The sequence below is a fragment of the Melanotaenia boesemani genome, chromosome 13, assembly GCF_017639745.1.
Source record: "Melanotaenia boesemani isolate fMelBoe1 chromosome 13, fMelBoe1.pri, whole genome shotgun sequence".
NCBI classification, from domain to species: Eukaryota; Metazoa; Chordata; class Actinopteri; order Atheriniformes; family Melanotaeniidae; genus Melanotaenia; species Melanotaenia boesemani.
In genome coordinates this window covers 22,865,710-22,889,355 of record NC_055694.1, presented here as the reverse complement: position 1 = coordinate 22,889,355, position 23,646 = coordinate 22,865,710, and the positions used below count along the sequence as shown (strand labels likewise).

General features: G+C 40.1%; 2 protein-coding genes and 1 long non-coding RNA gene across 4 annotated transcripts in view; all 3 read right to left on the bottom strand.

Annotated features, from left to right (window-relative positions):
- Positions 1 to 2,392: 2,392 nt before the first annotated feature.
- On the bottom strand, positions 2,393 to 2,847 carry LOC121651511. Its single transcript, XR_006012444.1, has 3 exons — positions 2,724 to 2,847; positions 2,559 to 2,616; positions 2,393 to 2,479 (listed from the first exon to the last, which is right to left on the bottom strand). It is a non-coding gene; the product is annotated as an uncharacterized LOC121651511 (long non-coding RNA).
- Positions 2,848 to 4,449: 1,602 nt separating this feature from the next.
- Positions 4,450 to 6,104, bottom strand: LOC121652114. Its single transcript, XM_042004697.1, has 4 exons — positions 5,706 to 6,104; positions 5,010 to 5,182; positions 4,592 to 4,769; positions 4,450 to 4,473 (listed from the first exon to the last, which is right to left on the bottom strand). The coding sequence occupies exons 1-4, from the start codon at positions 6,036 to 6,038 to the stop codon at positions 4,450 to 4,452; spliced, it is 708 nt and encodes a 235-aa protein (XP_041860631.1). The 5' UTR covers positions 6,039 to 6,104.
- Positions 6,105 to 8,233: 2,129 nt separating this feature from the next.
- nphp4 (nephronophthisis 4) overlaps positions 8,234 to 23,646 on the bottom strand; it is a 184,646-nt gene continuing 169,233 nt past the window's right edge. The window contains exons 23-29 of one of the 2 annotated variants that reach the window (XM_042003774.1): positions 22,483 to 22,639; positions 22,076 to 22,152; positions 20,758 to 20,843; positions 17,835 to 18,006; positions 14,104 to 14,283; positions 12,818 to 12,961; positions 8,234 to 9,665 (exon numbers count right to left, since the gene is read on the bottom strand). In XM_042003774.1, the coding sequence (XP_041859708.1) occupies positions 9,525 to 9,665; positions 12,818 to 12,961; positions 14,104 to 14,283; positions 17,835 to 18,006; positions 20,758 to 20,843; positions 22,076 to 22,152; positions 22,483 to 22,639 (957 nt within the window). In that variant the 3' untranslated portion in view covers positions 8,234 to 9,524. The remainder of the gene's footprint in view (positions 9,666 to 12,817; positions 12,962 to 14,103; positions 14,284 to 17,834; positions 18,007 to 20,757; positions 20,844 to 22,075; positions 22,153 to 22,482; positions 22,640 to 23,646) is intronic. The other variant, XM_042003773.1, reaches the window with a different exon arrangement.

The window sequence follows — 23,646 nt, the reverse complement described above, 5'->3', positions numbered from 1 at the left end:
GCCTGCTTTCCATGCCCCCATGTTGTGGAAACAGTCCTCTTTGAAATGCTGGCCACAGACATGCAAAACCTTTGGAAGTTTTCCGGGTACATTTCCTCCAAAAATAAAATTAATCCACTCAGTCCTCGTGGGTTCAGTGGATGGAAGTAAAAAAACGTTTTCGTGTTCATTTATGCAGCCACAAACAGAACAGTGCTTCTGTCGCTTAGCCATGTCCGCTAACGAGGGTTGCCGAAGAGGGAAAAAACTGGGCGCTAGGTGATTTTTAGAGGGCGGGCTTTGAGAGCCGGTAGACGGGTCCATCGCTCTGTGGGGAGTGGTTATTGTCCCTTATGACGTCATAACGTACACGCTTTCAAACAAGCTCATTTCAGCGCTTACTTCCCTAGAGGTGGAGCAGGGGGGAGAGAGAGCGCCTGAAAGAGTTTCACACTTACGGGTCTCCTACACATGCGGGGGGACCAGTATGACTGTTCCAAAACCATTAAAAAGTGAATTTTGCATAATATGGGACCTTTAAATATACATCACTGTAGTTAGTTTGGATCTATGATTATTTTCTCCTCCATATTTGGCAGATTAAGAAAATCTTCATGTGTCTGGCCATGTCTGACTTCCTTTAAGAAAAGTTTTCATGTTTCCAGAGCTCAGCAGCTGACTCTAAAATGTCCTGTGACACAGCTTGGCAATGTGTAACAGGACAAAGAGCCAAGCTGTGGATGTCAGTGCTGCAACATCAAACACACAAGGCGCAAAAAGAGGGACAAAATAACGTTGTTGTTTATCCTGAAATTTGGCCTGGCTAAGTTTTAAATTAAACACAGATGTAATGCATAGAGTGCAGAAAAGCATGAGGCAAAAAACGGGTTAGTCTGTTTATGAAGGGAAGGTGAAACAAAAGAAAACATACAAAAGATCATACCAGAAGAGAAAATTGTCTGTTGACATCCTGATAATGTTAGGATGGAGGTGTGCTTTGACAAAATATTTAATTTTCTACAGCCTTGGAAGAAGAGATGGCTGGTAAAGACGGGGGGAGTTTGCTTTGTGTGTAAGGCTGCCATCTACTGAGAACAATATTCCGGCTGGATGCAGCGACAGAAGCAGTGAAGCTCTCTCAGCCAAACTCATTCCCTTTGTGTTCGACACTCGTGGCTCCTACTGAGATGAGTAACAAGGTAAATGAATTTCAGTTTGCAAACAGCTCCTTCTCACTTCATGTCTCCTCTGAGCTTAAAAATTTCCTTTAAATTTTCAGTGAGGAAAAAATGTCATTAACTCCTTTGTTGCAATTTCTATTGTCAGTTTGAAGATTATTGCAACACTATTAACAAACTCTCCTCTCTGCAAGAGAGCTGAACTAAACCAGCGGTGTGCATGATGAGGAGGGCTGGTTGCTAGGTTGCATATTCCTTCAGCTGCAAACCTCTTTGATACGTGCGTCGCTCTACGCTTTCACAGACATGCACCCACTAACACGGCTCAGGCCAAGCACCTACACACAAAAAAGATCACTGAAATTCAGACTCTAGCGTGCAGCCCTAGTTTTCTTCAAATCAAAAGAAAAGCAGGCACTTTTCCACCCAGCTAAATATCAAGGCAGCCTCTCCAATGAGCAGCAAAACAGGAGTCGTCTAACCACACTAACAAGGTGAGCAGACACTGAAACGTTGTGGCGGGTGTCTGTGCTCCTTCAGGAGGAACCGAACTGGCACCGCTAATAAGGTGTCAGCACAGCTCTGGCCCTCGCTGAGAGGCCAATCATGCAGCTTACATTTGGGGCTGCTGCAAAGACCAGGATCCAGGCATTAAAACCACAATGGGGCAACATTTTCACACAGGGTAGAGCGACAACAGAAAACAATGCTGCTGACAGAAGTACTGTCTGTCATTTGCCCAAAATTGGGATGGATGGCAGCAGGAAATCTCTTCCACGCTCAGGCAGTGGCCCATGGAAACATGACGGCTGCTCACCGTCTCCCTCTCGCCCCCAACAGAAAAAAGCAACTACCTGTGAGGACTGTGAAACAGAACCTCAGTCACTGGTTCTTCCAATTCAAGGACAGGTCTGGACTTTAAAGTCTGTTTACATAAAGTATCCCACAACCTCTTACAGATGGAGAAATAATCAGAGCTTGAATGGCAAACTAAGAATGCTAGCTGCTTAGTTACCTCTGTGAATAACAGCCCACAAACTAGACCAAAAGCGCATAAATACAAATATATATATGCAGGGACGGACTGGGACAAAAAAGCAGCCCTGGACTTTGACTCAGCCCGGCCCAAAATTGATACGCAAACTCAACGCCACCACCTGGCACAGATACTGTACTGTCTAAATTATACCAATAGCGATGGCCTTAGTTAATGCATAAGGTGTTGTGTTATGAGCACTGTATAGGGTTTGAACTTGAATACTCACAATAAGAAGATGCTGTAGTTTCTTCTCCGTCTGACTGAGCCAAAATAAAACAGGTCTCTAAAATACACAACACATAATCTTTGGTTTATTATAAATCACAAACTATTATTTTGTAAAGTATCTGTAATATACTTACAATGAAAAGAAGATGTAGTTTCTCTCTAGTTTCTCAGACTCAGCCAAAAAACAGGTAACTAAAACACACAACACATAATCTTTGGTTTATCATAAATCACAAACAATTAGTCTGTAAAGTATCTGTTACTATTTAATTTTTTTTAAATTACATTTAAATACTTACCTTAAAAAACCCAGCTAGGATCTGTGGCGTTTTCCTCAATGTTGGGGGATTAAGAGTTTCTTTAACAGGTCACTTTTTTCTGCAACTCTGTCAATGACCAAGTCATTGTCAAGAGACATGAGGATGTCTTTTTCTGTGCTCATAAGCATGAATGCTTCCAGGTGCTCTTGTGACTGCGTGCTCCTTATGCGACTTTTGATGTGTTTGAGAACAGAGAAGGTTCTCTCACAGGCTACCTGTGTCACAGGCAGAGTAAGGAGGAACTTGTATGCCCAGCCTAGGATATGATAGGCATCTGTGAAGAGGTTGTAGCGTTTCAGAATTTGGTAGCAGCAAACTGGGCAATCCTTACAAGATTTGCACTGTTTATTTAGTACATCTGTGTCTTCATCATCATTACAGTTATCCTCTACCATCCTCACTTTGTACTCTTCAAGAGCAGACATTTTAAGTCGTGGCCACTGAGCTGCCAAACATTTTAACTCAGACTGCAAATTGACAGCTGTTGCTCCACTGTTAAATCTGAGCAAACATTTGCTCAGTTCTTGAAATGCAGAATCAGGCAGAGTGTTCAATGATACCTCAGCAAAGTTTCTTGGATCAAGAAGGGCCAAGTCAGCATAGAGTGTACCATGGGTCAAAAAACGCCTGTGGATGCTCTCTGTGATTGTATCCATAATCTGGTTATGGACCTCAACTTCATACTGTCTGTCTGCATCTGTGAAAGTCTCAACACTTGCCGTTTCACCAGCCATCATCTTCCTTTTCCTCTTCCTCTTCTGTGGATGTGCTGCCTCCAACTCAAGCTCACAGTCCTCTTCCTCCATGAGTTGTGCATTTACCCATTGGATGAAGGTATCAGCAGCTTGCTTAATGGACTCAAAATCTCTTGCCATGTTCTTAACAGAATCTTGAGTTGCCATGACCATCCTGTGGGCACTTAAGATATCTAGTCTACTTGACTGTAGATATTTTGACAGTGGTGTTGTGACCTCAAAAATCCGCATGAAAAGCTGGGCAGTTAACACTGTGTCATACTTCATCAACGCCTCTAAGAATCCCCTAGCTTTGACACGCACTGCAGTTTTTAAGTTGGGTTGACCTTGGAAGATGCTGAGTGTCATGAGGACATCTACATACAAAGCTTGTTCTGGTTTTCCAAATGAACCAAAGATTCTCTTCAAGGCTACATCTTTGGCCCACCATCTTGTCTCTCCAATAACAGAAAGACGCCTGTGTCGGGTTTCCTGACTTCTTTGTTCCCACACGTTCATCCTTTGATAAGACTCACGAATAAACACAGCAATGTCATTCATGAGTGAGAAGAGGGACCCACTAGATATGGCCACTTCAGTTGTATCAGCCAGGACCAGGTTTAGCACATGAGCATAACACCAAACATGTATTTGGTTAGGGGCTTTGAGTGAGAGGAGGGTAGAGAAGCCTCTGTACTGGCCCTGCATGTTTGATGCACCATCGGTAGCATTGCTGACACAGTTACTGATGTCCAGATTAAAGCGTTCCATCACATTTGTTAGCATCTGAACAAAATATTGGCCAGTGGATGCCTCACACTTGACCACTGCAAGAAGCCGTTCCTGAATTGCATCTGTAACATATCTCAAAATTACAGAGCACTGCTCATGGGATGTGATGTCCTGGGTTGTATCTATCTGAACAGAAAACATCTTGCTTTCAGCAACCTCTTTTGCTATGGTCTCCTGAATTAGCAACTGTACTGTGGAGATGACTGTGTTCACAGTGTTTTTGGATAAAAATGTTACAGCAGCACCACGACCCCTGGTCTGTGACTGATGCATCTGTTTACTTTTTGCTATGCACTCAGTGAGATGTTCCTTCAGGCATACATCGTATTTCCCTAGAAGAGTGATGAGCTCTAAAAAGTTGCCATGGTCGATGTTGTGGTCATCAAGAGTGTATGCTGCCTCCGACTGCTGTCCTCGATAACTCAGTCCTCTCTTTCCAATGAACTTCACCACATCAACTACACGTTCCAGCACTTGTCGTTTCTTCCTAACTTGATCTCTGTGAGCCACAATTTGGGGGCCATGTATTAAGCTGGCTATATCTGACTTGGATGCCCTCAAAAAATATGCCTCAGCACAACCTCTGTGCATGCTGCTTCGCTCATGCTCCTCAACTCTCTGACTGATATGATTCCAGTCCTGCATACCACTTATAAATGGATTGTTTACATTTGGTTTTGCAAATGCTAAACATACCACACAATAAAGTGTATGGTTTGCCTCACAGTATGTCAGCCACTTTCGGTCTGTGCCATCTTTGTGTTTAAAAAGCCTCTGTACCAAAAGCTGCTTGGTATTTCTCTGTGGATGGAAGGAAAAAAAAACATCCAGACTGTGATTATCAGGCTTGGGGCGCTCAAAGCAGTTTAAAGTGGAGCTGGGGGGGTCTCTGGGCCTTGGTCTATGCTCGACCTGAATAAACAAATGATGAATAGACTTTTAAAAAGTTATTAAAAAAATTAAAATCATTTAAAAAAATGTTTTATGTATTTAACACAGAACACCATACAATATAATGTTGTCCAAAGACAAAATAATATATTCACGCTATTTCCCTTTTTAAACTTAATCAATTAATAATCTTTATTAAAGCAGTAACTTAAATTATCTTACTGCACAAATATACCATTTCAATGAAAAACACCAGATTAAAAATATAACCTTTTTATTCAAAGTCTAGTTTTTGAGAAGTAACTGTATGTTACTGCAATTTTTAAAACATAAAACGTAGAAGTAAAAACTGAAAGCACTATCTACTGCCTACTGTCTTTTTTTATTTCTCTTTTATTTACTATTTTTCAATAATAATCCTACATGTGGCATTTAACAGCATAACTGTTTCAAGTTTAGCTATTTCAACTCCTACAGTAATGTTTTTATTTCATGTCAGCACAAGCATGTCACTCTCTCTTACTTTCTTATGTTCCATACTTACTTGCCCTGTGTCTGTCTGTGGAACTTCCACAAGCTCGACTCTCTGTCCCTCATTATTATGAACAGGTGCTGCCGTGGCGCTGCTGCTAGCTCTGGCTGGCTCTGTGCCGCTGGCGCTGCTGCTGCTGCTGCTGCTCCTGAACATATCTGTTAGTTTGTGGCATTTTGCAGCTTCATCATCTAAATTACGCTTTTTCTTATCCCTTGCTTTTTCTGCTCCACCTTTTTCTTTCCGTTTTTTATTCGTAGTACTTTCCATACTCGATTTTATCTTACTCTTCGTTTTAGATTTTCTTCTTCTGCTGTGCAATTTGTGCGCATTGGCGGATGACATTCAACTTTAAAGCGCATTGCTGCCACCTACAGGTCTGAGATGTGAAACAGCAGATTGTAGCACTGGTAACGTCTGCGGCCGGCCATCAGCTGCTGTGACAGCTGGCGGCCGGCCGTTACATAACAGCTGATGCAAATTACATACTGTATGTGACGGCCGGACCGGCCGCCAGCCGTCCTATAGCACCGGCCGTTCTGTGATTCTCCAGAACTCACAGATGGCCAGTCCGCCCCTGTATATATGAGATGACAAAGACTTCCAGTAAGTAGAACATATGCATTTCCTTATACTTATCAGTGAAAGCAAAAGCAAACAAAATAACCCTCTACTGAAGAGATATCAGTAAACATGAATGTGCCTGAATGTGCCTTGAGCTGTTTTTTTTTTTATACATACTTCAAACTAGAAAACATTCTCAAATTCAGTCAGTAACATCTCCACAGTAAGGCTAAACCGAATAACCTTGGGTAATATGAATGAGAAACACATGGGAGAACTGTGAAATGTAAATCTGCTTCTCCTTATTACCAGCACAAAGACCGATTTTAAAAACTCCAGAAATAAAACATCAGTTTTATGAGTGTAATCAATATTGTAAATTAAAGAATAAAAGCAGTCTGATAACAATAAGTCAGTAGTACTGATGTGAACATGATCTGAACATTCTCAAGCGGAAATCAACTGAATGTTTTGCAACAGATATAAAGGCCAATAAATGCTCCATTCATTTTTGTCACTGCACTGATAAACTAGATTACAAAACAGTCTAGAGACGATTTCTGACCACTTGTGGCCATGTTGGAGATTGCAAACATTTCGCCCAGTAGCCAAAAACAAATAGCATCTACTCTGCCTGATCACCACCTGGATTTAACTAAGCAAATAGGTAAGAGCCTCCCAGATATTTCATTCACAAGACTGCTGAAACTACTGAAAGTGAGTTAACAAATACTCAGATGAACCATCATGTAGTCGGAAAAAAAGCTAAATTGGATTAACTGAAATACTGAGCCCAAACAGTTGTGTAGAATTGAGAAAATCGCTTACTGTGAGGCTGAAATAAATAAATAAATTTGCTACGGAGAATAAAGACTGTTGTTCAGGAGCAACAAAACAAGGTCATGGGTCAGTGTGATGGGCACATCAGGATTAAATGAGCAGTGGATGAAGTATTGCACCCATCAAGCCTGATACCTACTACAAGCCTGAAGAAGCAGAGTTATGACCACCTGAATATAATGAATGGCCAGGTCTTTTCTCACCAACACATTTTTTCTTCTTTGAGGGCCAGAGTATATTTCCAGATGACAATGCCAGAATTCATCAGTCTCAGCTTTATAAAACAGGAAGTAAGCTAACTAGGGGTTCAGAACATGGAAAATACCAAGGACAAGGTAAGCTATGACACAACCTATACACTTGGGAGTAATTATTCCAATTCTTCTTCTCCATTGCCCACTAAATGTCACTCTTCTTGGATGTGCGCTTCACGGCTGCATTATGGTTGTTCGCCTGTATTTTGCTCTGCAAATACAGGTCCAGGGTAATAACAACGTAATGCATTAACCAATTATAATGCAGTTTTACCATTAATCTTTTTTTTTTCTTTAAAATTGATCAATTCAAACTGGACCCTTTAGTGACTGTGTCATACCTGACACAACAAAGTGATTCATATTTGTTTTTTAACAAGCCCAGCCAAACCCAGTTTGAGACAGCTGTTGTAATTGTCTTGAAAAGCGAATGCTGGCAGTGCAAATGTGACGGATGACGTGACCAACATCCGCTAATGAATCAGCAGGGATAAAGCATGAAAAGATGTGCATATCAACTTAATGCTGGTAATATTGTGAGGAAAAATAAAAAACCTTCTAACATATGTAGGTAATATTCTAAGGTAAAGCAAGCAAAGTGAAATGTTGTGGATTCCATTTAAAAACGAGAACCTGGTCAAGTTGTGTCAGCAGAAACCTTGTTTTTATAACATGTCTTTCAGCATTATCATGGCCACTCCAAGAGAATCATGGTTCGGAAGTGGAGAAACTGCTGCAAAATGCTGACTTAACAATATTTATTCATTACCCAAGTTCATTAGGACTACACTGAAGAGTTTATTTTGCATGTGAGTTTGCTGAAACGTCACAGCCTGAAGTGTCTTTAGTCAAACCGTGTGGTTTCTGTGTAGGTTTACTCATTATGCCAGTTTATTGTCTGGATTTATCCTGGTAAGATTGAAAGCCATAAAAAATAATAAACTTTTGCATTTCTTGCAGAAAAATGTGGACTTTCATTTTTGTTCTATTACTCAGCAGTCATGTGTTACACATAAGGCTTCTAAGTATTGTTTTAAGATAAACTTTAATCTAAAACTTCAAACCCAACCTTTCAGCCACATGCCCAGAGTTGGCTAGTGAATCTTTAGCATTGTAGCAGAATGCCAAAGTACAGGTAACAATAACTGAGCAGATAAAGCTTGAATGTGCATCACTGTAAGCTGTAAACACATTAACAAGAAACAGACGACACTGATGCTTCTGCTTGAAACAAGATGTTAGAGAAGGTAAAGATGAAGCACACGAGGCTTAGTAGCTATCTTTGTTTTATTAGGCTTTGCTGCTGCGCTGAGGCTTATTTTGCTGCCTGCATTTTAATGAGAAAGCGAGGAGGGAGGGAGGCATGGGGAATGGGGGGGTGGAGGGATTGTGTAACTGTGTTACATAACACAATATGCATGGCCTTCTCTCTCTCTCACTCTCTCTCTCTCTTCACCTCAAACAGAGAGAGACAGCAGAGCAAACAGGAGGGAGAGCATGGCGGGTTTAAAAAGGTGCTGGTGTTAATGAGGGCGATATGAAGAGATGTGTGCCTCACTGAAAAATCATACCTCATTACGGCCATGTTTCTAATGATGCTGATGATGAGGATAAGTTATTTAGAAAGTGGGGGGATGTGAAGTGTGGACCCCTGGCTTGTCTAAGATTAAAACTCCACCATCAAGCAGCGTTCTAGAGGGCTTGCTGGGTAATTAAAATGGATGAAATTGTAAAGCCTCACTCTCACACTACATTCAGATGGTTTGGGCTTGAACTGTCAAACATATGCTAGACATTTCAGCTCACTACTTGAACAATCTCAGCAGCTCTCGTAAATTACACATTTCTATCTGCTTTGTGAATAAAAAACTAATAAAACCACAACAATGTGCAGTGTAAAAACTTTCAAAAATAGACTTGTCTGCAACTACCTAGTCAAGAAAGCAACCTAAGTTAATTTGTGCAGCTTATTCAGACAGAACAAAGTAAACCAACTTTTACAAAAGTTTAAAAAGAAACCAGCAGGCAATAAAATATGTGTTCATTCTTTAAATATCAAACTAATGGAACGTTACAACCACAATGTAGAAAAATGGCAGCACTGATTAGTTTCCCACTCTGAAAACACATTTTTAGTACAGATGAGTCTGTATTGCAGGACGGATGCTTCAGATCAGGAATAGTTAACTTTGACACAGAACGTCTCCTCGGTCTTTTCCTCCAGATCATTCACGTAGACCAGGATCTCTGCGGAGCCGGGGGTCTGGCTGGGGGCGAATCGTAACCCAATGGTGTAACTTTCTCCTCCATCGATCTGAACACAGTGAACATAAAGGTGAACATAACCAACTTTGGTCTGCATGTTTTCTTGTTTTTATGAAAAAAAAAGTAAAGTTCGGTGTGCAGTGTTCAACATTTATGTTTAAGATTAAGAGATTGACTTGGTTTTCCTAATCTGATGCATTTTTTCTTAAATACAGCAAATGTGTCTTCCCTGTTCTTGCCTTAGGTTTGTGTTGTTTTAGACTACTTCAGTTATTCAGTCCATAAACCTGATGGAGATTCCTTCATGGCCCCTTGTGAAGTCAAATCAAGCAGAGCAAGTTAAGGATTTTAAGAGCAGAATTTGAAGAAAGTGGCTTGGCTCTGGCTGGAATCAAAAGGATCTGATTCAATGCATGCCCGAGCTCGAAGTAATTACTCCGATAAAGGTTTGCAAGTCACTTTACTTCAGTTGGTTAGGATCCGTCTCTGTTAGCTTCTGCTATTTTAAGTATAAATTAAAGCTCAAGGGGTGATAAAAGCTTGAAAAGATTGCAGTTGCTGGGCAAGAAGCTGACAAAGACATGTGAGTTGGGCTCATTTTAATATGAGCTAATGTTTTTGCTTCATTCACCAGGATGTCCTAGCAAACCCCTTGATGAAGATAACAGACTCAGCTGTGATGAAAAATCTTGACCATCAAAAGAAACCATGATTTGTTTACACCAAGCACTTGTGACAAATAAATAAATAAATCATCAAAATACAAACTCTTCTGAAGAACCAGGTAGTTCCAAATAACACTGAACTGAACTGATAAGAAATCAGTTAAAAAAAAGCTTAAATCTTTTTTTTGGATTAAAAAAAAAAAAAATCTGAACAGCGCCACTGTTTACATCAGGAAAATCTCCATGGTGTTGGTGGTGCTGATCCATGTTGGGGAGGTAAGCCATAGGAACACTGGATCTGAACCCAAGGAGTGGAAAGGTTGGGAAACTAAGAGAGGCTTATTTACCCTGGACATGTGACACATCTTGTGTTATTCACTCTGTGTCTTGATCTTTGTACAACGCTTGGGACCTGAAACGTTCTAAAAGAGCCCTATGAGTTTCACACTGGCTTTTTTTGGACTGATGTGGGCAACATCTCTAAATTCCACTGTTGGTTTCTGAAGGAAGGGTGATTCTGTGTAGCTGCTTAGCTCACATCAACCATGTTTATCCAGGATGAAGCTGACAGGCTTCGGTAATAATGTTTACATTAATACATAAGCCTATAGTCAGTATCAAGCCAGGATTTGATGCCTCAAACTTGTTGCAATAATCTTATTGATAATGCTCCTAAGACAGGTTAGCCCAAAAGGAGCTCTCTTCAAATGGAGCTCTGATTACAAAGACCTGCCTCTAAAGATCACCATAAAAAAAACTTACTCTTCTGTATTCACCCATTACCAGTCTGTGATATGCACATGTCTTCACACCCTGAGATTAAATAAATAATTCAGTTTTGCTTAAAGAAAAAAAAAACCCAGGTTGCATGCCAGTTACTTATTGAGGCCTTCATTCTGACCAGATCTGTCAGACAAGAGGTCAGCCCTTAAAACTTAACTATGAAATTCAAGTAAAGGACCAAGATTTAAAAATTATAAGTTAAAGGGAAAGCCTGAAACAGAGCACTGTCCACTCAGGTATACTTTGCTCTCATGCAGAGCTAATAACAGGCCGCATTAGTTTTAGTGTCTCTACTGCAAGCAGTAGATTAACAGTAATTACCTTAATTTGCACAGAAAATAAAACATGTTACAGGACATAAATATCCTATATAGAAGAATGCTTAATTGCTTATCCACACAGTGTTAGGATATCTCCTGCCTAATTTCATAAGTGGAGTCTGAAATAAGAAAATAATTTAACAAGGAAAGGCAAAATAGTTTGCCTTCCCAGTGTTTCAAACCCACTAATATCACAATCTTTTTTTTCTTGCTTCGGTCTAAATTACCGGTTTCTCTGTGCAGCCTGCAATTTGGATTACTCTTCTCTCTAATTAAAGGGAGACAGTGCAGAATGTTGTAATGCTTTTCTTGTCAGGGCTCATAGCCCACAAGGTCTTTATTTGCACTTTTTGTTTGTTTGTGTTCACAGTATTTCAGTCAGACATTAACCGTCTTCTTGTATTTTATTTTTAATAGCCACAGCAGAAATATGGGTCTATTTTGAGGATTTATAATGTAATCTCTTCTAACAGCATGGCCATATTGATCTCTTCTTTGCTTTTTCCACCTGAAGGCTGGTTTTATCATGGTAAGGTAATTAAGCCAAAAAAGAGAAAAGGTTGTCTTCATTTGCTTGGTGTGAGGGGTACAATAAATTCTTTAGAAGGCATCTGGAGACTTGCTGACTGTCCTCCTCCTTTATGATGAACATCTTCAGGCCAAAGACACCAGGACTAATTGTTTTTTTTTGCACATAAGTGCCTGTTGCATCTCATAAATGTATTTGTTCATTTGTTTTATACTGAAATAGGATTTTGTCCTATTTGTTTTGCATGTTTAATCACATCCTAAGCTAATGAACGACAATGAAGGCACAAATTTCAGTGTTTTATGTGAGTAAGTAAATGAATCAGCAAGAAACACAGAGACTGACTCTTGTTAATAAAACAGCAGCAATGTTGAGCTTTGTTCTGCGAACAGGCAAGGAAGGTATTCACTCCTCCCAGCTAAGGCATAAAGGAATAAGCAATCAGCATGTTGGTCACAGTTTACAGCAAGGTTTAACAGTGTGAGGACTAAAATGTAGAACATTGCTGAAACATCCAATAATGATATATTTCAGTCTAACTACACCTGCTTCAAAAATATGTTTGTTCCACTTTATGTCCATAGAAACCGTCAGGTTTAAATAGGGATTGCTTCAGCCTCATCTTTCTGTTGTGTATCTCTCAGAGATACTTATTTTTGTAAATACAGCTTCATACACAGGAAGTGCAATGACTGCTGTTTTCTTTATGAGCATGCACATCAGGCAAGGTCAGCAGCTCTGTCCGTTTGAACTAATGTTAGTGACATTATTTACACTGTGTTGACAGCATAGGCACCCCTTAATCCAAGGAAACTAACTAACACGGTTTTGTCAAGATGCTAATCAAAGTATTGATTGGACTCTTAACGAGAGGTGGAGGTCTGTAAGACCTGCCTTATCTTACCTGGAATTTATCCTCTTTGAACTGGAGCAGGTCTGGATGGTCAGAGCGGAGTAGGAATGTGCGGCTGCTGGTGTATGGGTTTGTGTAGGTGATTTTCCTGGAGCTGCCGCGCCCACTACCAACTGGGACACACACTTCAAATGCCTGCACACACAAATGTAGACAGTTTATGCCACGTGGATTGCTCACTTAAGTCTTTAGCAAAGACGCTGAAAGTCCAAGGCACAGTGGTAAACCTGTAAAAGTTGGGGGGAGAAAGATCATGGTAAATGCTAAAATCTGGTGAACATAATAGGTCATAGCGGGTCAGCCAGTCAGATACACAACCAGTTAGACACACTGTTCAGGAATAGAGAAGCAGCAGTTATAAAATGGATTGGCTCTGAATGGTGACCTGGGTTCTGCTACACTTAGCCTTTTCTTGGCAAAAGTCGTAAAAAGGGGAAGTCTAGCTGCCCCAGAGAGCTACAAAGATGATTCAAGCACTTAAGCACTGAATGTGTACCGAGTCACCAACTGCTCTGAGTCTGAGTGAGACATTTTAAGGCAGCTATTCATCATACAAATGTTCGTAACAGCATTCACATCATACAGTTAAAATAATGATAAAATCTTATTTTCTTATTTGTTGTTTGTGAATGGGCCTTCCCAAATCATGAGCCAATGCCACTGCTCAGATTCAAGTATTTGTGCATGTTTGTGAGTGCATGTACACACAGTTTGTCTCATGTTTTATTTTTCACTCCTCTTTTGAACTCCACACAGCTCCACTTTTTTCAAGACTGCCTGACCCAAACCTGACTTTGATGTCCCTACTTGAGAAAGTTTGTAAAATACTCTGAGAACAGGCCATATCATGGCTTTATAAACAAATAAAGGTCATTCTGCACACGTTATTAGCAGTAGTATAGAATGATAAACAGTTTGACCAGATGGAGAGCAGCTGAGTGGATATGGCTTTTGCTATTCAAGCAGACTAAGGATACACAGTCATCTTTCTGCTGACATGATGAGGGAAAACAAGCTGATATCACAATACAGCATCATTCTTCCTCTGTTGGGATAAGGCCACAGCTTGTATTTTTCACATCTAGATCAGGTAAAATGTAACACTGACACCATATTCTAAGGTGAATCAGAATGTGGATTTGGTACACTGCTGGTCTGGAACTAAAAGGTACCATTTGAAAAAAAAAAAAGACAAATCCTCAACAATGAAGATGAGAGCAAGAAAAAAAGAAACATACATGACTTTTAAGAGGTAAGGTCAGAGAAAGAACAGCTACCTTGGACAGCACGGGGCGGTGAACGTTGAGACAGAGCAGCCAGGCAGCGACGAGCTGCTGTTGCTCCACATCCACCGCATTCACATACAGGAAACGGCTTCCAGCCCGCCATGGTTGCACCTTCAGCTGGAGCTCCTGCACTGCTGCAGGAGGCAACACAAACACACCGGCCGGGTCCACCTACAGAAAAGTGAGGGTGTTGAAGGTGGATTGGATTTGGCAACAAGGTGACGAGCTGTTGTTGATTGGGTTGGTTGTGAGAATGAAGAGGACACAAAAAGGGGAAACAAAGTAATTGACCAAGACACAGAAAGGAAAAAAGAGGTGAAAAAGGACTGAACTAATGAGAAAGGGTGTTTAAAAGAGTCAGAGGCAGCTGAAAAGGGTGTTCAGATTATAGAAGAGTGGGTGAGAGAAAGGTTGAATGAGGTTCAGTGAAAAAGGCAAAGAGAGGGGGCAGACAAAGAAACGAGAGAAAGAAGAGGCAGAAAAGTGGCAGACACAAGGATGTGAGAATGAGATTTACTGTGCAGCTCTTTTTCAATCTTTTGAGAAAAGCAAAGCTATTCTCTGACGCTGAGCTTTATCCTGTTTTGTAAGACTCCTCCAATGCATTCCACACTGAGCCAAACCTGCGGAGAGTCAGATCAAAGCTACTACTGATGCATACGGTGAAATCTGTAAAAAATACATCTGTCACTCTTTCAGACAGTTCCCTGTTTCTACAGGGGAACATGTTTGGGTCGTACAGTGTGCACACATGGAAACTGTGACAGTCCATCACCGTTTTTTTGAATGATGATGAGTATTATGAAATACACTCTTACTGTAACTCTGAGGGAGAAGCACTGTCAAACTCTCTGCTCTAGTACACTGCTGTGCATCAGAAACAATCTGTTAAAATAGAGGACAATCTGATGAGCATAAACATACTTTTTCACGTCTTCAGTGAACAAAGGCCACCGCTAAATTTTCAGATGTGTCAAACTCAGATCTCACATAATTGCAAAGAGTAGTGGAACTTAATAAAATAAAATTAAATGACAAGAGAAGACACATTATGCTGTCAGTCAGCATTCGTTTGTTCTTGATAATGGCTTGAATCCTAACCTGGGACTATTACAGAGGAGACTTGCTATTCCATTGTTTCATGCTGGTAGGAGAATAATTAGCAGAAAATCATTTTCTCATTCTGAAAGAAACCTGGCAGGAGCAAAGCTTTCAACTTCCCATTAGATATGTAAGAATTGAGATATGGCTTGGGCTGTTATGATTAAATTTCTGCTTTTTGGTGTCTTTTGTGCAGCGCATCCTTTTTTTTTCTTCTTTTTTGTACCAGATGTGCTTTGTCAAATTAACAATGAGGCACAAACAGTATAAAACAAAAGATCCATGAATGACTCCAACAGAGGACAATGGAGGATTTGGAATTTAGAGCTTCATTTTAATCGAGCATGCCTCAAATATTCAAAAAATGCATCCAGCCCCTTAAGAAATTGTGCTGACCAGGACGTAGGTCCACTGTCATGCATATCGTAATATTGTGAGGAAAAGAGAAAATTTTTAAAATGTACCATGTATTTAACTATGTCCACAAATTGGAAATGGCTTACAGCACCAGTACACGAAGCAACATCATCTTGGATTGCTTTGTCAAGACTGCAGTGACAGCAAGACCCCATTCTGTTCACTTTTCATCGCCACAAACAACGTTGTGCTTATCACTATCAGCACATGGATCACATTCTGTTAGAACTACTGACTTTAAATTGATTTTCTTTTTTTTTTTTTATCACCACCATGTAGATGCAATTTTTGCACGGCTATTGTTATGGTAATAAAACCTTACACCATGCATCATCTCGTATTGTTGTTCATCTATTTTATATTTTCAGTTTACTGCAATGGCCGTATATGAGTAAAAATTGGCTCGAACTAATGTCACGGGCTGTAGGTGCAGTCTGTAAATCATTTCAGCTGTTTTCATTGGCCCACACTGATTTAAATACTGTCCTACTGTTTCAGTGGTCATAGTAATACCATATCAGTCTTGCAGACACAAATCATAATACTACAATAAGATGGAAACAGATGTTTCGTTTTTGCTTTTTGTTTTTTTTAACCTGTCCTGTTCAGCATCTTAGCAAGCCGAATGATAGTTTAGTTGTTGTGTTGTGCTGGAAAAATTTGCATTACCAAGGGGAGCTTTATTGATATAAGCCTCTCTTGATAATCTGATTAATTTATTTACTGTTATGGAATCTATGTAATCTTCCTGGACCAGACTGAAGGGGACAAAAAAGAAGGAAGACAGCAAATAGAAGCAAAAGGGAAAGCAGAAAAAAGAAAGAGGAGACAAAACACAGACAGAAGCAACGACCCTTCAATCCAAACTACACAACAACACTTGTATAGAAACACACCAGAAAATTTCCTACGACATTTACAGAAAAACAGAGCTGACAGCAATCAAGCGTTCCTAAATAATAACCAAACCAAAAGAACATATCACCAACGTATCTCAAAAACCGAAGTACCAGATACTTACTCACAGAGAAAAAATAAAAGTATCTCTTAGTGTATAAACCCACTGGACAACTCAATAACTGTGATGAGGAGTGGTGAGTGAGGTCGTGCAAATGCCACCATGCCTCCACAGAGGCTAAAGGCAGACTAGGGCAACCCAGAGACCCAGGTCATCAGCAGCAATCCCGGAGCAAGAACCCAAGCCACCCCACTCCAAAGACGGCCCGGTCCCACCGAGAGGGTGGCAGAGGAGCGCTCCAGCCAGAGCCCCCTGCAGTCAGGGGGCACAGGCCCCAGCGGGCCAAGATTGGCAGCCGCAGACCCTGCCAGGCACCAACTATCCAGGGTAGCCAGGGCCCCCCTCCAAGGCAGAGGGCCCGCACCATGCCCCGGAAGGCCAGCACCCACCCCGATGATCCAGCCGCACACCCTGGGAACCATCCACCCACTCCAACCTTCACCCCATATAACCCCTCACTCACAACGTCCCCAGTGCCACACCCATAAACACTCACTTTCACACAACCACATCACACATAACCCTCCCATCATGCCCCGTGGGGGAAGTCACCAGCGGACCAAAGGACAACAAGTCCCAAATCCGCCCCCAGCGGCGCCCAGGGAAACAGGGGTGTGAGAGGTCCCCATTACCCTCACCCTCCCCACTTCTGACTGTTTATGAAGGAATCGGATGTTAAGAGAATCATTGAATTGGGAATAAACAAAATGCAACAGATGCATTGATAACTCAGAGCTACACATAAAACATGTTTTGGAAAGCAGTCAGTCATGTAGCAGTCAAGTCAGTGCATATATTATTTAAAGCAAAAAGAACTAAAACCACATCACTGTTTAAAAAGTAATCATCAGGTTAAACCCTAGGCCAATTTAGAATACACATTAAAAAATACACATTTAGGATTAGGACCGGTAAAGGTCTACTTGGACCCACCTGGGTAATTATGGACATAGGAAGAGACAGAATAATGACCTCTTGAAAGCCTATCAGTGGAGTCTTGGTTTAATAAAACCTAACAAGATCTCTACTCTGCACACAGCTAAGAGCTCATTTCTGTTTAGAAAATGTCTTGATAGAGGGATGTAACCCACGCCAGAAAAAGCATGCTCCTACACTGACATCCAATGATGGAGTTCACTTACATAAAATTTCTAAATTTAAAAAGTGAAACTTGTGAAACATGTACCTCAGTCTCCTCGGGATGTGATGAGAAACATTTGACCTTGCGAACAGGCTGCCTCCCCCTCAGAATTAGTGATTGACAGCTCCGCTGGCCAGTCACACAGCTGACATCCACCCGTTCCAGGAAATGCACGTAAATCTGCCAGATCTGGGAGGGCACTGCCATCCACTTATTGCTGCAGAGAAAAAAAGAGAAAAAACATAATCAAGAACAATTAAGCTAAGGCTCTCTGGAGACGCAGACGGTGCAGCATGAGGCTGGAAATGAGGAGGACTGATCTACAGCTGTGTTAGCATTTTAATAAGCAGAAACATCATCATCATCATCCACTCACTGCTGAGATGAAGGGAACAGAGTCTCAGAGGCCCAGGCTGACTGAGAGTGGGAGGCAATGTAGTCACCTACTCAGTTCTGCTCTGTGACAACAGCACTCAAGGAGCATTTGGGGATATTTGGAATATAAATCATTTGATATTGGGCTTTAGAGGGCAGGCAGTACATCAGTAAGACTTCAACCTGCTGATGAGGGAGTTTTTTTTAGATGATGAAAAAATGAACACACTGAATAGCATCAGATTTTTTTTTTTTTTTTTAGTTTGTTTCTGGAAATCAGACTACCAAGGACCCTCAAAACCCACCAGTTTATAGCATATCTGATACTGGTAAGTTGATTTACTACATGTTTCTTTTCCTACTTGTGTTCTGCCTAAGTGTACAAATAGAAGGAAAGACTTATTTTCTTGGATTTTGAGGTGGAGTCCTCTGTTATCCAAAAAGCTTCTGTACTTCATTCAGATTGGTGGAAAATTTCAGGTTTAGAAACTGTAGTTGGAATATTATATCAATAAATAATATTAATTTCCATTACAAGATTGTTACAGTCTAAAACAATCACAATAACAATATTATTGCAATATTAATATAAGCAATTCAGTTTTTGTTTTTTAATTTCTTTTCAAATTATACTAAAACCTTTTAAAAATTAAGTACTAATCTTCAGTTAGTATTATTTTTATTAGCCAGCATTAAATCATATTATCAAATGCATAATCAACATATTGATATTTCATGTCATATTTAATGTCAATATCAGTATATTCCCAAACTCTAATGGGACATTCGCTTTGTGAGCTGTTGAGGTAATGTGTGTCAATGAGCCACCGGCTCAATCAGCTGGTTGCAACCAGTGACCTTTTTTACACACTTGACCAATATGTGAAATGTTTTAGTCACATGACTCAAAGTGTGAAGACAGTCAAGACTGTGATGCAAGTATTTGGCAGGTGGTACTTAAAAATGCCTCCTCTCGGTTTTTTCTTGTTTAACATCCATCCATCCATCCATCCATTATCTTGACCGCTTATTCCATTTCGGGTCGCGGGTGAGCTGGAGCCTATCCCAGCATTTTAACAGGTGAGAGGCAGGGTACACCCTGGACAGGTCACCAGTCTGTCGCACTTGTTTAACATTATATAACAAATTTCACTCCTTTGTCAAATCTGCAAAAACCTAGAAAAGAGGTCCAGCAGGCTATTTAAGCACTTTACATTACCACGGCCTGGTAGAATTTACGCTAACATACATGTGTTCTTGTAAATAGGCCCATTTTCTGTTCAGCTTAATGCTAACTTTGATGGTAAAATGAAAGCCCAGGTTTACAGTATCTCATTGTCTGTGCTTCCCATCCAGATGCAGTGGGCTTGTTGTATATGTATATTTATCAGCTTGGTGGAGCAGAGTATCTAATAAAATCAAGCAAAGTAATTTGCATTGCACAATAACCTTTCAGTTTCACCATCACTGTATTTACCGTAGAAAATAAAAACATCACTTTTAGTCTTGATGTAACTGACTGTTGCTGCACATATGACGCAGATAGGTGGTACACAACAAAAGCAGGGTGAGAACGTGTGTGAAGGAAGAGATTCTCCATTAAAGAGGATGGCTAAAATGTTAACTACTAGGTAAGTCCAAAAGGTTTTCATCATTATTATTTGCCTGTATGGTAAAAGTTAGTTTAATGATTTTTCCTTACTTATTTGCAAGCAAATCCCATAAACTGTGATAATCTGCGTTCATATTTACAGGGCTTGTGCTCAAACTGTGCTTCTGTCTTTGGTAAACATGTGATTATTAACAATGTGTTTAATTTTAGGATACTACCCACATAACTGAACATTCCTATAGGTGCTATTTATGATTTTAAACCATGTGTTCATTTTCCCAGGAAGTAAATCTGCCCCTCAGAGTAAGTGAGAACACATTAAAGAGCACTTCACAGCTTTTGGCTATCTTTCATCCATTCCCAAACACGCTCTCACACCAGCAGATGACAGAGCTGAAATGCAAAGTGGCCATTATGAGCAACTTGGGGTTGATCATCTTGGCTGAGGACTCTTCTGCACATGGTGAGGAGGAGCTGAGGACTCTGCTAAAAGCCACATACCTGCTTTACCACCTGAGCCACACTTGCATCATATAGAAAAAGGCATTCAGATGAGTTCTTAATCACTAGGACAGATTTAGCTTGGATCTTATGAGCAGGTCCCCAAAACCTCTATACAATCCTTGGCCATATTCTTTTACTGATAGAATATAACAGTAACACTATTAAAAATATAATGTATGAAACTTTTCAAAACCCCGTCATACCCCTGGCATCAGAGTTAATAATAAATCCTGATATTCCTTGTGGCAAAAACACTGGTGTAATGTATTAAAAAGCAGCACATAATAATGATGGAGATTTTAAAACTAGGGGACAGATCCTGTGTCTCCAGGCAGGCGGACCACTAAACTGTTGTGTGATTAGTAAATCAATTCAAGCCTGCGTGAGCATTTTAATTAGTTAAAAGAGAAAGATTCTTCAGGCTAAGCTGTTTTTGCTCAATGTCTACACTCTGCCTGAACAGTAAATGAGACATACGTGAAAATCATTAAAAAGAACATCTTTATCTGTGGACTGGGACTCCCGGGCACTTTCAAGTACACATCCTGAGGCTCCCCTGGCACCTAGACAGGAACACAGTAATAAAGAGAAAGATGTTCAAATGGACACGTAAAAAGAGGCAAAAAGAAAATTCACATTTGTATCATGTACAGCATGATGTAAGGGTAGAAAAAAGGTGCAATTCATAACCGGAGAGTTTTAATACAGTGTTTGCCACCTGAACGGATATCAGTTCAGTAATCAATCCCCTGGTAATATTATTGTGGGTAAGTGTAGGTTATTTGTACAACAAGCCCAAATCAAAGGAAGCAGAGATGGTTTGGAAAGAAAAAACAGGGATTCTTATATATTCTTTGATTTTATTTAAAACTAGAAGCACTCAGAGAGCACAGACCTCTGCCAAGGTACTGTAATTCTTTTTTTGCTAATGATTGTGGGCATTATTTGTGAGTTAGAAGCTCTAATTGCAAAATTATCCCTATTTCCAAGTGATGTCAGCAGGTGATTGTAACTATGATTTGGTACAAATACAGCATATACTGTATAAGTCTGTGTCTGTGAGAAGCAAAACTGGACATAAAATATCATTCTACTATTCAAGCAATCTGGAGGAATCTCAGAGTGTAAAAGGAAGAGTGGAAGCCTAAGCTGGGCATCCATGAACTTCCATCCCTAAGACAGCACTGTATCATTCAGTCATCAATCACTGTAAATCATCCTTAGCATAGGGAACTTACACTTCTCTGATTGCAGCATTAATGCAGGGATTTTAGTGCCTTAAAGATGACATCTTTTCCAGGAACACCCATGGATTTTTTAACAAAATAAATTCTGCATGCATTAAAAAGTGATCACTGAGGAAGATGCAGGTACTGTACTGGCCTGCCTGCAGTCCTGACTTAGATCCAACAGAAAAAATGTGAGGTATTTGGTAATGGCAAAAAGCAGTCGGGACCCCATACAATTGTGCACATCAAAATATACTTGCAGGAAGAATGGAATAAAATAACACCTAAAACTATTCATCCCTTGGTTTCATCAGTGTCAGATAGCCTTTGAAGTGTTGTGAGAAGAAATGACCACATTACAAAGCGGAAAAACTCTACTGATCTAACATTTTTTAAAGATTTGTGGCAGACCTGAAATACAAAAAGGTTAAATTAAACTAATAAAATTTGATTATTGAAAAAAAAATGGAATCTCTGCTTATTTAATTTTATTTATTTATTTTACGCACCATCCCAACCTTTTCTGATTAGGGGGTTGCAGCTTGGAAGAAAAGATATTGCCTCACCAGCATCCTGGTCTGGCAGATAATGTTAGGATCACTGCAGCGCACCGAAATATGAGTCCTGGAATCAGTTTTTCCAGCTGTTTATCCCAAAAACAAGAAAAACAAACAAAAAGTACATATAATAAGATAAGAGCCACAGTCTCTGGTGATATATCCATATGTACATGAACAGAATGAAAGCATGCAAATATGTGTGTTATTTATATTGTGCAAGCATTTTTATTAGATCTATTTATGTATCTATTTTACTTTTAGTTCCTGCTCTGTATTTAGATACTTATATACTCTTATTAAGTATTAAATTATTTATATAAGAATAAATTGATCTCATATAGAACAATCTAAACTTAGGGAAGCAGTGACATGAGGCGTAATGGATGACAGATATCTGGAGTAACACAAGCAACCTGTGGGGTCGTGACATGGTGGCAGGCGGATCGCCTTCTTGAGGATACAAAGTTCAGGGTGATAAAGCCGGAAAGCCTGATTCACAACGTGGGGTGTTGGCTCCACGTTCAATTGGCAGATGGCCATTGGCTTCCCATCTTCAGCTTTGAATGTAACCTGTGGAGAAAAGGTGAAAAGTCAGCAGCATCAGCAAGCTATTCCCCTGCTTCATGTTAGACCCTTGCAATCAAACTACAGCTCAATCATCAAACAACTAAAGCAGTCATAGCAGCTGGGTTTGAAGCTCTGCAATGAGAAAAATCTGTTGTCTGAATTTATTTTCGACAGTTTTGTGCTTTAAAAAAGATAAGACTGTAGTCAGCAAAGCAAATTTCTTATCTACTGATGTAGATTAGATTGCCAGATTTTTTCCATAATGGAAAAAAACACAACATAGCAATTAAAAAAACTGTATCTTCAGTCAGAGGCTTCTTCAGAATCAGCTCCACAGCAATAAGGACTAGCACCATTTTGCCTAACAGTAGGGTTTCATAATGACTCCTTAGAAAGACCGTTTTACTTAATATTTCTGTTATCTTAAAACACAACAACTGTGAAACAATCAATGTTTCATGGCTCAAATTCACACTTGTTGAAACTCTCCCTCCTCATTCATTCTTATGCTCATTCAGCCAATAAACTTCAAAGTCTGTGCTGTGTCTTATCAGTTGATGGAAGCAGGCATGAATGACTGAGTCTTACAGTAATGCTGTGTTTATATATAATAGTAAACGTACCTGCGGTTAAACTAAACACTAACTGGTGAGGCAGGTAATACATATTAAGAAGCATCAGGACCTGAGCTGTCTTGTTTGTTTTCGCTGTCCAAAACATCTCTGGTCCTCTTTTATTTGATATTTAGATAATATTTACATTTTAAATCCTATAACTCTCTTCAGAGGCATGCAAAACCGGATAATCATGTGTTTTTCCTAGGGCACTCCACCTCACAATAACATACAAACTCTAAAAGGCAGTGGTTGAGGTTTACTTACGAAAGAGTAGGATGATGATGGAGAATGCTGTACAATAGCATAAATAAGCTGGATGGTATGCGACTGCTGAAATCCCCAAAGACCAACTAAATGTGCTTTGAAGATTGCTGTATAAAATAGCCGCCAGGA